The sequence below is a fragment of the Saccopteryx leptura genome, chromosome 8 (assembly GCF_036850995.1).
Source record: "Saccopteryx leptura isolate mSacLep1 chromosome 8, mSacLep1_pri_phased_curated, whole genome shotgun sequence".
In the NCBI taxonomy this organism is placed as follows: domain Eukaryota; kingdom Metazoa; phylum Chordata; class Mammalia; order Chiroptera; family Emballonuridae; genus Saccopteryx; species Saccopteryx leptura.
The window spans coordinates 23,484,108-23,500,593 of NC_089510.1; the positions used below are offsets into that span (position 1 = coordinate 23,484,108).

The 16,486-nt window shown below is 31.8% G+C and overlaps 1 protein-coding gene across 2 annotated transcripts in view; it reads left to right on the forward strand.

Annotated features, from left to right (window-relative positions):
* Positions 1-16,486, forward strand: part of EPHA3 (EPH receptor A3) — a 396,391-nt gene that overhangs the window by 340,030 nt on the left and 39,875 nt on the right. For both annotated transcript variants that reach the window (XM_066347040.1, XM_066347041.1), the window contains exons 12-13: positions 4,572-4,633; positions 6,859-7,068. In XM_066347040.1, coding sequence (XP_066203137.1) covers positions 4,572-4,633; positions 6,859-7,068 — 272 coding nt within the window. The remainder of the gene's footprint in view (positions 1-4,571; positions 4,634-6,858; positions 7,069-16,486) is intronic.

The following is a 16,486-nucleotide window of genomic DNA, read 5'->3' on the forward strand; positions in this document are numbered from 1 at the left end:
AATCTCAATATATGCAGAAAATAAACAATTTAAAGTACTTTAAGTACATCATACATAAAATATAAGTATGCATGATAAATGTATGTAAATACCCCAAAACAAAATAAAAAAAAAACTACAAACATCATATTCAGCAGTGAAACATCAAAATAATTTCTTTATAAGTAGAAACAAGAAACCCACTACAGTCACTTCAATTCATTATTATACCTCAAGTATTAATTTTTACTATTAGACAGGAATAAATAAATAAATAAAATAAAAGGTAGAAAGCTTAAAAAGAAAAATGAAACTAAGCTATCTTTGCAAAAATCAAACTGAGCACATTCAGATTACAATATTAATTAATTGTCATTGCGCTTACTCAACAAATCAGCTTTGACTAGAATAACGGAGAGTAGAAATATTGTTCTTGTCTTTAAAGGTATTAAATTTTATTTCAAATTAACATAATTAAATTAAGGAAATTTAAAGACAGCTGAGTATAATACATTGATGTGTTAATATTGATAGAGTATGGTAGGTTAAAAAAGACATGGAAAAGCTTATTTAGCCTAATTATAAAGCCAGCCTGAAATGACCAAAATGTTACGATCAATTGTAAATAGCACTTTGCTAGGTGCTCAATATAGAACTAAAGACAAAATGGACTTGGCCCCTGTGCTCATTAACTGGAGACCAGGAGATAGAATAGGATCATTCTTAACATGAATAATGTCTTGATTAAAATGGAATTTTGAAAAGATTGTCCTGTATTTTATATTATTTAACGGAAAAAGCACAGAAAGATAGTCCAAATCAGTAGGGTTGCAATATTTTCATCAGCAAGTTATGTAACACATGAAAATTTATAAGCAGAACCTTTTTTTTTTCTAATCAAAGTTGATGCTAGACTTACTTTCTGTGACTAGTGAAGAAGCATATTTTGTCATTTTCTTCAGTTTTCTTTCTCCTGCTTAGTATACTTTTTTTGCTTCCACTCTGATTCTGATTATATGATACTGATAATGAATATGGACTAAGGTAAAATATTCTGATTTTATAAATCACATTCACATAATAGAGAGTATTTAAGACTTTTGAAATTAAGACATGAATATGTAAGACACAATTATTGTTAACAGGAGTTAAGAACATTTCTTTTGCAAATGAATTAAATTTCAAAATTCATAGTATTTCAATGTTGATTATTTTTGTTTGCATAAAAATATTTTAAAATAACATTTATTTGATAATTGTAGTAAAAATTTCTATATATTGCTATATACTACATCAATCCTACTCTTTTATATATATAGAAAAGGTGATTAGAAAGGCTGTGGTGAATTAGTGCTGAACCTTGAGTTCTTAGACATTTTAAATCACATTTCTTCTGTCTTTAAACAGTGATCCAATGATTAGTGATATCTCTGAGCCACTAAGGATAGTTGGGGAAATGAACTGATTGTAACAGACTCATATGCTTCTCTTAAGCCTTTAAGTATGAAAAAAATCATGACTTTATTTATATTCATAAATAATTTTAAGAACAAAAACAAAATTCTACTGCAAATTTTGTTTTTCTCATTTTGATAAAATTTTATTTCAGCCAGTCATGCAGTAATAATGTCATTGAGCTCAGGATGTCTATTCAGACATAGTTGAGAATCTCTAAAGGCAGTAAAATAAGCTCTTAATGATGATGTCATTTCTAAATAAAAATACACATAAAAGAGTATATAAACTTGAGTGGAAATACCTGCATCTTATGAGGACGAGCTGGTATTTCATGATTTCCAAGTGCATTTTATACATGGTAGAACTAGTTCTCACAATTATTGCATCTCTTTTCCTTTAACCTCATTCATCATAATCAAAATCATGAAAAAAACTAAGTAAAGATACAGCTTCCCAAGGTAGAACATTTGTGATTCTGTTTACTCTTTGTCTGTACACTTGAGTTTGCTGAATCTTTGAACTTAATGTAAACCACATTTTTAAACTTGCCCATTTTAACTGACATGTTTATAAATACCTAAATTATAGAGCTAAATGCAGCCTGATCTTATTTCTGAATGGTCATAAGGCTTTGGCTTAATTGACTGGTTTGATTTTTCAGCTACTTTTATTTCCCTTGCCAAACATTCTACTAGACATGTTAACAAGAAACAAAATGCTCTTAAGTCTGGAATCCAGAAGGAAGACAGATAAGCAAAGGTCTGGGTAGTACTGTATACAAACACAATAACTGGCCACTGTAACTGAGAGTTGGCTGTATGAGGAAAAATATCTGTGACTACATTTAAGGTATGCACTGAATTTTGTTACATATCTTTCTTTCTAGAATTGTGTTAAGAAAGGAACATAGAAGTTAATAGTGATTTATGGAGAACATGCATATGCAAAATTTCATTCATTTATTCATGCATTCTCTGGAATCAGTCTTTAGATATTTAATTTTTCAGTTCAGGAGAGATAGAAGTTTCCAAAGAGATGTTGATTCTTCCTTTTTTACTTTAATAATTTCAAATCATAGCTCAATTAGAATTTTGAAAAAGCAAGTTCTGATGGTTTAAGGTTTTAGCTAAAAATAACTTTTTAGACATTATCAGATTAACATCATATGATGCTATATATGTATATAATGTTACCCAAAATATATAACTAAATTACTCTGTTAATGGAAAATAGATTAACATATCAATTGATGGTTACATATATGGAAATTATCTGAGAAATGTTATAAAATTTAAATAATTTTTATCATGTTTTAATAAATAAGATTCACAGCTTGGGAAGCATTTAAATACTTAATATAAGAATTATAACCTTCTGGTACTAATCCATAATTCACAAACAGTATGAATTAAGAGTAGTAAGAGTTTTCACCTAAGAAAGGAAAAAAATCAAAGATAACTATTTTCTATTATCAGAATGGCAAACAGCCTTATAAAGGAGTTTATGAGAAAAAATGATGTGTGCTCTTCAGTTAGGTATGGATGGATGTTTGTGAAAAATATATTATTTGCTCCAGGTCCTCCAATGGCATTCAGTCAAGTCTTAACTCAGGTCTTCTAGATGTGAAAGAGGAATGATTGTCCATATTTTTGTAACATGATGGTTTTATAATTAAAACAATATTATAGTAACAATAAATGAAGAGAATTACAGCGTGGTAGTATCTGTAGGCTTTGAAATTAGAGACAACTGTGTTGGTGATCTGCTGTGTACTAGCTAAGTGTGTGACCTCAACAAGTTTCCTAAATCACCAAAGTTTCCAGTTCAAAAAACAGTAATTGGAATAATAGATATTATTAAAACATAAGGATGATATGAAGATGAAGTAATGAAATATATATCAAACACTAATTTAATACTACATAATTCTAAATATGAAAAAATTACTCATTTTCTATGTATCAAGGATTCAAAGGACATTTTTTATATATCCTTTCCTACTTGAAATGTTGGTTTTATATTCCTTATCTTCATAGTTGTTGTCATAATGTATGTAGAGTTATACATTTTCAGCTTTGTTCATGTAATATTATCACATAACAATTGTTTAAAGTTCTACAGTCTTCAGTCATTTTCATTTAGACTATATATATATATTCTACTTGTAGATCTATATATCTGTATATTTAATACCTTTCTGTCTAATGCTTTTTTTATACATTCAATGTTTTTCTCAGTATAAATTTTCAAAATAACATTCAAGTTTCAATTGTTGGCTTTATAACTTAATAACTATGTAATGTTGTATAAGTAAATTATGATTTTTATATCTTAATTTTCTTATGTATAAAGTGGAAATTATAATGTCAGTCTATATAATTAAACCACAATCTTGTATGTAATAAGTGCTATCTAAATACATCTAAATGTTTGGTAAAGAGTTTAATAATTTTTAAGGCCACAAATTTTCAAAATGGTTATTATAAGTTATTGCCAACAGCAATTTTATTTTTTTTAAACATAGAAAGAATTTTTATAATTTAACTTGTTAATTGAATACAGATAAAAACATTATAATTAGTAGTCTTAATTGTATTGTACAATTCACATATTGAACCCACGACATTATAATTAGTAGTCTTAATTGTATTGTACAATTCACATATTGAACCCATGAAAGTAGGGACTTTGATTTACTTGTTTCTGACTAACCAGCATAAGAAAATACCTAGCACATAGCTCTGTAAATACCTGTAGAAAATATAAATGATTGTAGAATTCTTGGTTGTATCATGAGTTTAAAGGCAGAAATACTTGATTTTATAGATCAGCTAAGATGCAATTAAAGTGAAGAAAAGGCCTTAATTTGTGTTCATGGAAAGTCATGCCAAATAAACCAATTAGATCTCATCTATTATGGGTTCTTATTTTCATTATAAATCTTCAATTTTTTTCTAAAAAAATATTTTCTATTGAAATTTAATTTTTCATTGCAACTTTGCAAAATTGGAAAAATGGGTAAAACTTTTACATTTTTTTAAATTCATCAGGTGTTTTAATGTGTATTTTATATGTTCATTACATATTTGTTAAACTCTACTGATGATTATATATTTGATTTACCATATATCTAGGTAAACCAGTTATGATTGTCACAGAATACATGGAGAATGGTTCCTTGGACAGTTTCTTACGTGTAAGTAGAAGATTTTTATATACATTTATATATCTCTTAACTTTTTCTATTTACGTACATGCATACATAAATATGGAATGAATTATTGAAAATGTTGGACACAGCCTCTGATATATTGCAGAAGACAATTAGATAATTAAATTTCAAAATAAAATTGAAATTTGCTGAGATTAAATATATAACAAGAGGAAGATTGTACATTTTAATCGCTATCTTAAAACTTTCAAATGTTAATTGTTTATATTTTTAAAATAAATCTGTTCAATCCTCTTCAGCCTTTCCATACTGTCAAGATTTACATCATATAAAATAAAAATAATCTTAAAGTGAGATATACATGACATTGATGTAAATATATTCATTTTCTTTAAAATAATCTCAGACTGCTCTAAGATGGGACATCTATCTCTCACATAGTGCTGTCCACTAAAAAATAAAAATAAATAAGCATATGTCAAAATATTTTCAATTCAGAGACATCATTTTAGAACAAACATTATATTCAAAAGCATAAAAAATTTTACGTTGTCAACCACCAGTCCCTACAAGCAACACAAAAATATTATACATAGAACCTGTCCCCCAAGGTGCTTACAGTACTATATAAATAGAGATAGATAGATAGATGATAGATAGATAAATAGATAGATAGATAGATAGTAAAATTCATTATTATAGAAAAACTCTAAATTCTGTATGCATGTGAAATTATATTATTAAATTTAATATTCACCCTGGCTGATTTGCTCAATGGATAGAGTATTGGATTGGCATATGAATGCCCTAGATTTGATTCCTGCTCAGGACACACAATGACCTGACTGGAAATGGACGTGACCATCTGTTTCTCTCCTCTTGACTCTCACCCTTCTCTCCCTCTTTCCTTCTCACAGAGAGTGGCTCAATAGATTGCAGCATTGGCCTCAGGCACTGAGCATTGTTGGTCTGAGCATCGGCCCTAGATGGGCCACATGTGGGAGTTAGTCTCATTATGTCCCCTCCTCTCACATAAGAATAAATATATAAATATTTTTAAAATTTTAATATTCATGAGCCAAATTTAAATTTTATTAGAAATTATTTTCCAGGCATGTTTCAAAACCATTTTTTTCAAACTAAGAAATTAAAATTATAATAATATTCTTTTAAAATATCATTGTTCATGTTGATATAACTAGACATGGACTTTTTTACTTATGTGTGTGTTTATGTATGTACTACATATGAATGTATATATGTATTAATTATATTGTATATATCTACTTACCTATATATCAGGGGTCAGGAACCTTTTTGGCTGAGAGGGCCATGAACACCACATATTTTAAAATGTAATTCCATGAGAGCCATACAACGACCCGTATACATTGCACATTATCCAATAAAAATTTGGTATTGTCTCGGAGGACAGCTGTGATTGGCTACAGCCACCCACAACCATGAACATGAGCGGTAGGAAATGAATGGATTGTAATACATGAGAATGTTTTATATTTTTAATGTTATTTTTTTTATTAAAGATTTGTCTGCGAGCCAGATGCAGCCATCAAAAGAGCCACATCTGGCTTGTGAGCCATAGGTTCCTGATTCCTGCTATATATCATCTAAACTATATATTTCTATTTTAATCCAAGTAAATTGGAAGCATTTTAAATCCATTATTCCACCTTTATGTTGTAATACTGCTTTCTATTTTATAACCTGTAATTCAAGATCATGTAAAAAAAATGTATTCAGTAAATATATATACATATTTTTGACTGATCTTGAACTAGTTAAGTTTGATAATTAAATTTTAACTTTTACTTTATGTAAAGCAATTAATGAAATATCTAGAAAACTAGGAAGAATAATAAATATTCAGTCATACAAATAATTTTTTTAAAAATCTTAAATAACCGTAAGATCCATTTCATTTTGTTGTTTCTGAACTGAAATTTCTGAGGAGTTAGTGTGTCTCATAAACAGGAGTATAGTTCAAGTTTGAACTTGAAGTTAAAGGATATTAAGGTACTTCTTGTTCAAATTATTTAGTAATGCAGCATCTGTGGTATAATTTTCTAGACATGTATACATTTATTCACATATATTGTTAAGCTGGATGCTTAGAACTAAAATATATAGTTGGTATTGGGATATGTATATGTCAGTATGTGACATTTTAACCAAGGTATATTGTCAAGACATACAACACATCTTAATTGTGCATTTGAAATACTTCTCAGAAACATGATGCCCAGTTTACAGTCATCCAGCTAGTGGGGATGCTTCGGGGGATAGCATCTGGCATGAAGTACCTTTCAGATATGGGCTATGTTCACCGAGACCTCGCCGCTCGGAACATCTTGATCAACAGCAATTTGGTGTGTAAGGTTTCTGATTTTGGACTTTCACGTGTTCTAGAAGATGACCCAGAAGCTGCTTATACAACAAGAGTGAGTAACTATTATTTTTTCTCTATCTTTATTTTCCACTTATGTTTTATGTTAACTTGCAAGTAGATAGATATTATGACCCACAATGCCTTGTCATTTACATCTTTATCCAAAGGAAACTTATTCTTTAACTTAAAATATTATTACTTATAAGGAAAATAGATGATTACTGTTTATGAGGATGCTAGTGATACTGTCTGATATTCCATACGTTGATTTAATACTTCGCTTAAAATGACAGCAAGGTTTTCACATGTCTGAAGTCTTGGTAGTTTTATAGTTACCATCTTTCCATCATGATTGAGACATTGTTAAGTAGGATGTTTAAATTCTCAGTAACCCCATCCAACTACAGATAGTTTTAAAGCATTTCTAAATTAATATTTCTATAACTAACATATGTTAATATTATAAAAATTTCCAAACAAATATTAAAAAGGAGAAAAGTCATCCAAAATTGAGCCACCTGCAAAGAACATTTGTAAGTTTGTAAGTCAGTCTTCCATATATATATATACACACACACGTATATACAAATATATATACTGCTCACAAACATTAGGAGATACTGTATCGCTTCATATTTATTTGGAAATATTCTAATTATGCTCACAAAAATTAGGGGATATTGTATTGTTTATATATATATATGAATACATAATTATAATGGGATTATTCATAATACCATTGTGTAACCTATTTTATCAGCAATATATTTCTTGAACATAGTTCACTGTCAATAAATAATCTTGCCCTGGCCGGTTGGCTCAGTGGTAGAGCGTTGGTCTGGCGTGCAGGAGTCCTGGGTTTGATTCCCAGCCAGGGCACACAGGAGAAGCGCCCATCTGCTTCTCCACCCCTCCCTCTCTCCTTCCTCTCTGTCTCTCTCTTCCCCTCCCGCAGCCGAGGCTCCATTGGAGCAAAGATGGCCCGGGCGCTGGGGATGGCTCTGTGGCCGGCTCTGTGGCCTCTGCGTCAGGCACTAGAATGGCTCTGGATGCAACAGAGCAACGCCCCAGATGGGCAGAACATCGCCCCCTGGTGGGCATGCCGGGTGGATCCCGGTCGGGCGCATGCGGGAGTCTATCTGACTGCCTCACCGTTTCCAGCTTCAGAAAAATGAAAAAAAAAAAATAAATAATAATCTTCATATTTTTGTTTGACATAGTCTATTTTCTAGTTCTACCATTTTTTAACCAATGCCTAATTAGGACATGTTATTATTATTTCTACTTTTTCAATATTTTCTACAAATGTGTAAAGCATCCAATACCTTCATAGTTGTATGAGTCTGATAGTTTACCTTTAATATAATCTTAAAAGTAGATTTTCTGTGTCAAAGAAACTATGTTTTTTTATATTTTATTTTTAATTAATTTATTTAGAGATAAAGAGATAAGGACAGATAGGGACAGACAATCAGAGAGGGAGAGAGATGAGAAGTATCAACTAATACTTTGGCCCTTTAGTTTTTCATTGATTACTTTCTCATATGTGCCTTGAGCGGGGGTCTCCAGCCAAGCTAGCGACCCCTTGCTTAAGCCAGCAACCATGAGATTATGTCTATGATCCCACCCATACTCAAGCCAACAACCCCGCACTCAAGCCAACAACCACTCAGTTTCAAAACTGAGTTCTCAGAGTCCCAAGCCAATGCTCTATCCACTGTGCCACAGCCTGATCAGGTAAAACCATGTTATTTTAAAAGAACAGTTAACCATACTCTTAATAAAGCTAAATTTTATCATTACTTTTAGTATTTACTTATTAGTTTTGAGCAATTTTATTTGTTTTTATTTGTGTCATTTTGATTTAATATGCATTTTATTATTTCATCATACATTTATTGACAGATTTCTTTAGAAATAATATTTGTTTAGAGAAATTATTACTAATAACACAACCAAAAGATAGCCCATTTTAACATTTTAATTTTATCTATTTACAAAATTTTTACACATTTTCATATGTAAATAATCACCAATTGTGCATATACTTACAAAAATAGTTTTATACTACATAGATTTACTGATATATAAAATGATTTGTTTTTATTACTAAATCTAGTACTTTCACATATAAATTTAATTTTGTTTTGTAATCTTTTTTATATTAAAATATAAAAATTTTCAGGTAACAACTATTTTATTATATTATTAATGTATAATACTCTGTTTTGTAGGAATATAATTAATTTATACTATCCATATTAATTGAGCAGAATTCTAAAGTGTTAATATTATTAACAATACTGTGATACATCCTGATATGTAAGTTCTATGCCCATAATTATCTCCTCAAAATAAAAATTTTGAATTAAATTTACTAAGTATACAACTGTGAGGAATTTTATATGTAAATCACTCAACTGATTTCCATTTAGTTTGTTATTGATTTTCACTCCTATTAGCAAAAGATAATGTAAAAAAGCCTGTTCCTCTGTACACTCACCAGCTAAAAAAAATGGAGAATTTTTAAAAATTAACTTCTGCTGTTTCCTTGTCCAATTATAAAAAATTTATTCTTGATTTTGGGAGTGAGAGTGTTGTATTGAGTGGGACACTTGAATCCATGCTAACACAATAAATTAAATTAATAAAAAATAAAAATAAATAAAATGAAAAGTGAAAAAAAAACTCATTCTTTCCTAAAATTACCAGTATTGACAACTCCATTAACAGCCACCAATACTGTCATATAACATTAATATTGCATTCTGGGAAAGCCCAATATGGCCCACTGAGTATAATAAAAAAATAAAGCTATAATAATAGGACTACAGAAATATAAAGCACAATATTCTGGAGATATTCCTAGATGTGTTGATTTAGGGGCTGAAACATTCCTGATGGCTTTATACATTATGCCTTTGTGGAGCAATTCCTATTTTCAGTTAGACTCTATTGTGGATTCACTTTGTTTATGAGTCTAAGTATTTTTTAATGTGTTCTGCATAAAGATATTGTTCTTTGGAATACAGTTTATTAAGTTAAAAGTAAGAGAAAAAAAGACAACCTGACATCTAGCAGCTAGTCAAATTAATTTAGAACAGCGATTATGGCTATATAGCTCTGAAAATTTGATGGAATTGAAAAACAGGGGTAAGTATCTCGACTGTACTTTATTTGTGCTTCTTCTCTGGTGTCTAGGAAAATTAGTCCACATTCTGCAGAAGAGAATCATTTTTATGACTAAATTATCATCCTGAAAGACAACATGTACAACAGATAAACTTTTATTGTCTTCAAGCCAATGTTTTATTTTTACTTTGTTTTATTCACTGCTACTCTGTATTCTAAAAGTTGCCTCAATTTAATAAACTTATTTAGAACTAAATATATGCATACACGAAAATGAGTACACATAAAGCTAGGAACTCTGAATAAGACAGGTGATTTGAATAAATGTCAACAATTCCTGTTGTGATACGTGAATACAGCTCTGTAAGCTGTGACCAATGAGAATATATGGTATCTCTCTGTAGTATAGCTTACCCCTCAATGTGAACCTTCAAATTTCTCAATAAAAATTCCATTAATAAAGGTCATTACAAAAAGATTTTCTTCATAAACTTCTGCTACTGTATGAGTGTTCAACATAGTCCTTAAAAACTTATTCTTGCTGGTGTTATCCTTGTTGTTACAGAATTCACCGTTTCCAAGAAATATTTTCAGCTTTAATAAAAAGTTTGTTAAAGAGGCCTTTATTTGAAATATTCAAGTGCTGTTAATTCCATCAGGTTTTAATTCTATGTCATATCACATTTTTAAATGAGAGCATACTTGTTCTCGATACTAGTCTTGATTTCTAGGATACTTGAAGGAACACTTTCTCTTGTAAGAACTTAAAAAGCTCACAATGATCTAGATGATCTGCTCCCTAGAGAATGTTGTGCTAACTTTCAAAGGATCCTCTACACTGATTGTTACTTTCTCAGGATCAAGGAGTCCAGAAGACCACTTCAATTTCAGTAGAGAAAAAGTGTTACTATGTCAAAATTCCTAGATAGCATTTGTGAGGTAAAAGTGCAACAGGCTCTTTGCTTTCATATTTAATTCTTGGAAGATTCTTAAAAACCACTCAGACCAAATGGGCTTGCCCACTAATAACAAATAGCTGTTTAGAGTTCTTCAGTGTTTACACTTTCATTTTCTTGCAACTCCTCAAAATGTCGGTGGGTTCCTAGATTACTTCTGAGAAGTTGTACTTTGCATCTGCACTTTTAGAATATTTTTTTTTGTATTTTTCTGAAGTGAGAAGTGGGGAGGCAGTCAGACAGACTTCCACATGTGCCCAACCGGGATCCACCCAGTATGGCCACCCGGGGCGATGCTCTGCCCATCTGGGGTGTTGTTCCTTTGTGGCCGGAGCCATCCTAGCACGTGAGGCAGAGGTCATGGAGCCATCCTCAGTGCCTGGGCCAACTTTGCTCCTATGGAGCCTTGGCTTCAGGAGGAGAATAGAGAGATAGAGAGGAAGGAGAGGGGAAGGGTGGAGAAGAAGATGGACACTTCTCCTGTGTGCCCTGCCGGGAATCGAACCTGGGATTTCCACACACTGGGCCGGTGCTCTACCGCTAAACCAACCAGCCAGGGCTAGAAAAATGTTGACATCTTTGATTTATTCTTCTGCAATAAGGCTTATTTGGTACAATAATTATATAATTAACTCAAAATATGAGGTATGACTATAAAGTAAAATAGGACTGCTACTTTGTTTTTAAAGCAGCAAGCGATTTAGTGAGTATTGCCTCACTAACTTGTCTTTAGAAAACTTGTACTTACTGCAGGAACACTGCTATTACACAAAATGCTTTGGGAGTCCCCCTACCCGCTGAACCAACCAGCCAGGGCCATATCAGTCTTGACCAAGATAAAATATCTGGTGTCAATATGCTTATAATTAATAAAAAGAAAATAGTACTTCCTTGTATAGTAAAGTTTATTTCTTTTTTATTATTAAATACAAACCGATATTATTCAGTGTAGGCAACAACCTTATTTATTTGATTTAGCATGCTATGATTGTTTCATAAAAACTGGGTCAGCATTTAAGGTGTGTCTAGGGAATTCTTTTTGGATAAACACATTCTGGTTCATCTGCTTCACCAGTCGTGTTACCTTAGTCACACTTAATACATTTCACCTAGTGTCAAACCAAATCAGAAATTAACATTTGGTGCCCCAATGCTTTAAATTTTTTTCTAACTGCACCTTTGAAATTATTGCCTGTGTGTGTTACCTGCCATTAAGGCGATTCTGATTCCCAATGATCCTATGAGCGAGTGCTGTCCACGGTGTCAGCTCAGTGTACTCAGTTCCTGTAGACTCACCCCTATGGCTTCTTTTAAGGAGTCAATCCATCTCATATTTGGTCTTCCTCTTTTTCTGCTGCCTTCTTTATTCCCAGCATCATTGTCTTTTCCAAAGAACCAAGACTTCTCATGATATGTACAGGGGGTTCTAGGGATAATTACACGGTTCCGTTCCTGTTTCTCTAACAGTGATGTAACCCAAATTTTGGTGTAAGTTGAAACACACCTGGCCTAAGTCACTTACCGATCCTAACACAGTTATGAAATCAAAATCTAGAAAATAAAAACACAACTAAACCACAGAAAAAAGAAAAGGACATAAATATACTGCACTGTACACTGTACTTTTGTGCTTTTAGCAGTCCAAAATGGTGTAGGTAAGCATACTGAGGGACGCCAACTCCTTCACTCTTATGTCCTATTACTGTGTATTCTTCCACTGTGCGCAACCTAACTAGTTCATGCACACAGTCCGTAAATATGATGCTAACAGATAAAACACTCACATCTCAATTTTTTAAAGTTTTTATGAGAGTGAGCTTCATAAACTCGAAACATTGTATCTCGAGACTCATAACCTGAGGACTCCCTGGTATCCTTTTTTGCCTGCAGTGTTATTTCAGGCTTAATTTTCTCTTGGATAGACTTATTCTTGTTCATTTTAGATAGACTGTAGCTGCACTGAAGAAATCATAGGAGACATTTGATTCAATGCTACTGAATGAATGTGTGGAGTCTGCTGCTCTCATTTTAAATACAATTTGTGATGGACAGGCAGGTTAGAAGAAGAATGAAGTAGAAATTACATAAATTAATTCTATGTCTAAAAATTCTTAAACTGAAGGGTGCATCTGAGTTGTTAAGAAAATGCTGAACCTTAAAGCTCAAAACAGTTTATCAAACCTTTTCTAATACTGCTTTTGCTATTGTCTTAGGTGTATTGCAAGTTATCTTACTTTATGTCTTCAATAGTATGCCCAAAGGAAAGGGTCAGCTAAGATAATAATAGTCACTGTTTTTGTGTGTGTTTTATCTTTTACATAAAGATGATGGACAGAAAATCAAAATTCTTTTTAATACTCACTTCTAGTTATCTCTCTTCATTTTTCACTACTGAGTTGTGCAGAAATTCCAAACATTAAAACTTTCCATTATACAAAATTGTTATTTATTCTGTAACCTTTGTAAAATTCCACTGTATATTCATGAAATATTGAAAATGAGAAAAGCTGTAATGTTTTATGTAGTATTATTATAAAAATAGTTCAGTCTTGCAGGCATCCTGAAATGCTCTTGAGGACACTCAAAAAAAAATGTTGAATGACACCATGAGAGCCACTATTGTAAATATTTTATCTAAAATAAAAACACCTTAAAAACTAAATAAATATTTTAGTACTTATTAAATGATATAGATTCTGACCTATGATATAGTATTATGGGATATCAAAGTTTTGAAGAACAGCCTTGAAACATAAGTACAGCTGCATATTAAAGGTCACAGATTATTTTGGGGGGGATAGGATTTTATATGGGATGAATATGATGGGGTATTTAGCTTTGCAAATTTAAAACATCAATCACTGAATTTTTGTTGTTGAGAAAAATAAAAAGTGAATTTCCTCTCTTTGGTGTAACATTATGTGATTTCAAAGTATAATTATAACATGCATCTTATTATTTTCACTGAATTACTAATTTAATTATTTGATTATTTTTATTTTTCTCTTTTTCTTTCTTTGGCAAGAGAGAGTCAAACAGACAGACAGGGACAGACAGACAGGAAGGAAGAGTGATGAGAAGCATCAACTCATAGTTGCAGCACTATAGTTGTTCATTGATTGTTTTCTCATATGTGCCTTGACCAAAGGGCTTCAGCTAAGCCAGTGACCCCTTGCTCAAACCAGCAACCTTGGACTCCAGCTAACAACCTTTGGGCTCAAGCAAGTGTCCATGGGGTTGTGTCTATGATCCCACAGTCAAATGAGCGATCCTGTGCTCTAGCCAGCAACTTCAAGGTTTCAAACCTGGGTCCTCAGCATTCTAGGCCAATGCTGTATCCACTGCATCACTGCCTAGTCAGGCTTAGTTATTTCATTCTAACAGAATCATGGCCTTACTGCTGAGAATACTTTGCCACTGAATAATTTTTCAATCTTTCAGTTTATGAAATTTAATTTTAAACAGGTTAGCATTTTTATATATGAATATATGCATCTCTACATATGAAAATTCTTATATTGGGATAAAATTCTTATATGGGATAAAAATTTTGAACATTATAGTACTCAATTGCTTGTGTTATGCAATATTAGAAAAAAATCAAAGAAATGCCTTCTTTTATCTAATTTATATGTTGTGTCAATTAAAGTCAATTTAATTATCAAGCCCCTCCCCAAAATTTGAGGAAACCAAATATTAATTCTTGATTTTCTTCATCATGATTAGATATTTTATTTTCATTTCTGTTCCAAACATACATACATGTAATTTTAAATGGCATTTTTATATTAGATGACAATGTTTTGCCTTTTGTCATGTTGTAAGATTAATTAACACCAATTTAGTTTTAAGATGATAACATGAAAGGTTACCACAGGCATTGTGTGTTAGTAATAGAATAAAGAAATCTTATTTTTACATAAATCCATATCTTTAATCTGAAGTAGTTTGATATTTATGTTTTTATTTAGAATTTAAATTTAGTAGGATGATACTGGTCAGTAGGACCACACAGGTTTCAGAAGTACCTCCCCATGGCACCTGATGCTCTGAGCCCATCACTCAAAGTCAAGCCACCTTACATCACCATCTATTTAGCCTCTTTTGCCCCCCACTACACCCCACCCCATCCTCTGGTAACTACCTCACTTTTGTCTATGTCTATGAGTCACTGTTTTATATCCCGGATATGATTGAAATTATATAGCTCTCAGTTTTCTCTGACTGACTTATTTCTCACACCATAATATTCCCAAAGTTCATCTATGTAATCCCAAATATCAGTATTTCCTCTTTTCTTCTGGCTGAGCAGTATTGGGTATATGTACCACATCTTCTTTATCCAAGCCTCTATTGAGGAACACATTGGTTGTTTTCATGTCTTGGCCACCATGGATAGTGTTGCAATAAATATGGAGAGGCATATGTCTTTGCTAACAAACATTTTCAAATTTTTCGGATAGAGACCCAGTGGAGGGATTGCTGGGTCATATACTAACTGTAGTATAGTCTTCATTTTTTGAGACACCACCATACTGTTTTCCACAGTGACTGTACCAGTTTACATTCCTGCTAACAGTAAATGAGGGTCCAATTTTCTCCACAACCTCTCTAATGCTCGTTATGACCTGTGCTGTTTTTAATAACAAATCTAACAGGTGTGAGGTGGTATCTCAATGTATTGCTTCTGATTTGCATTTCTCTAATAGCTAGTGAAGATGAACATCTTTTTATAACTATATATCTGTGTGCTGTGTCTGTTCATATCCTTCTCTCATTTTTTAGCTGGATTGTTTGTTTGTTGTTGAGTTGTATGAGTTTTTATATATTGAGATTTTGGATATTAACCCCTAGCTGGAGCTGTTGTTTGCAAGTATCATCTCCCATTGGGTTGGCTGTCTTTTTGTTTTGTTGTTGGTTTCTTTGCTGTGCCTTTTAGTTTTATAAAGTCGTATTTATTTATTTTTTTTCTTTACTTCCCTTGCCTTTGGGGTCAGATTTATAAATTGTTCTCTACAGCCGAGGTTCATAAGTTTAGTACCTATGTTTTTTTTCTGTGTAATTTATTGTTTCTGACCTTATATTTAGGTCTTCAATTTCTTTTGATTTAATTTTTGTACATGGAGACAAACTGTACTCAAGTTTCATTTTTTTGCATGTGGCTTTTCAATTCCCAACACCATTTATTTTTGAGTCATTCTTTTCTCCATGGTGCACTTATAGCTTCTTTGTCAAAAATCATTTACCCATGTACATGTTTTTTTTTAATTTTTATTCTTGATTCTGTTCCATTGGTTTGTGTGTCTTTTTTCTTCCAATACCATGCGTTTTTGATTATCATGGTTCTGTAGTGTAATTTGAAATCAAGTAGTATGATAACTG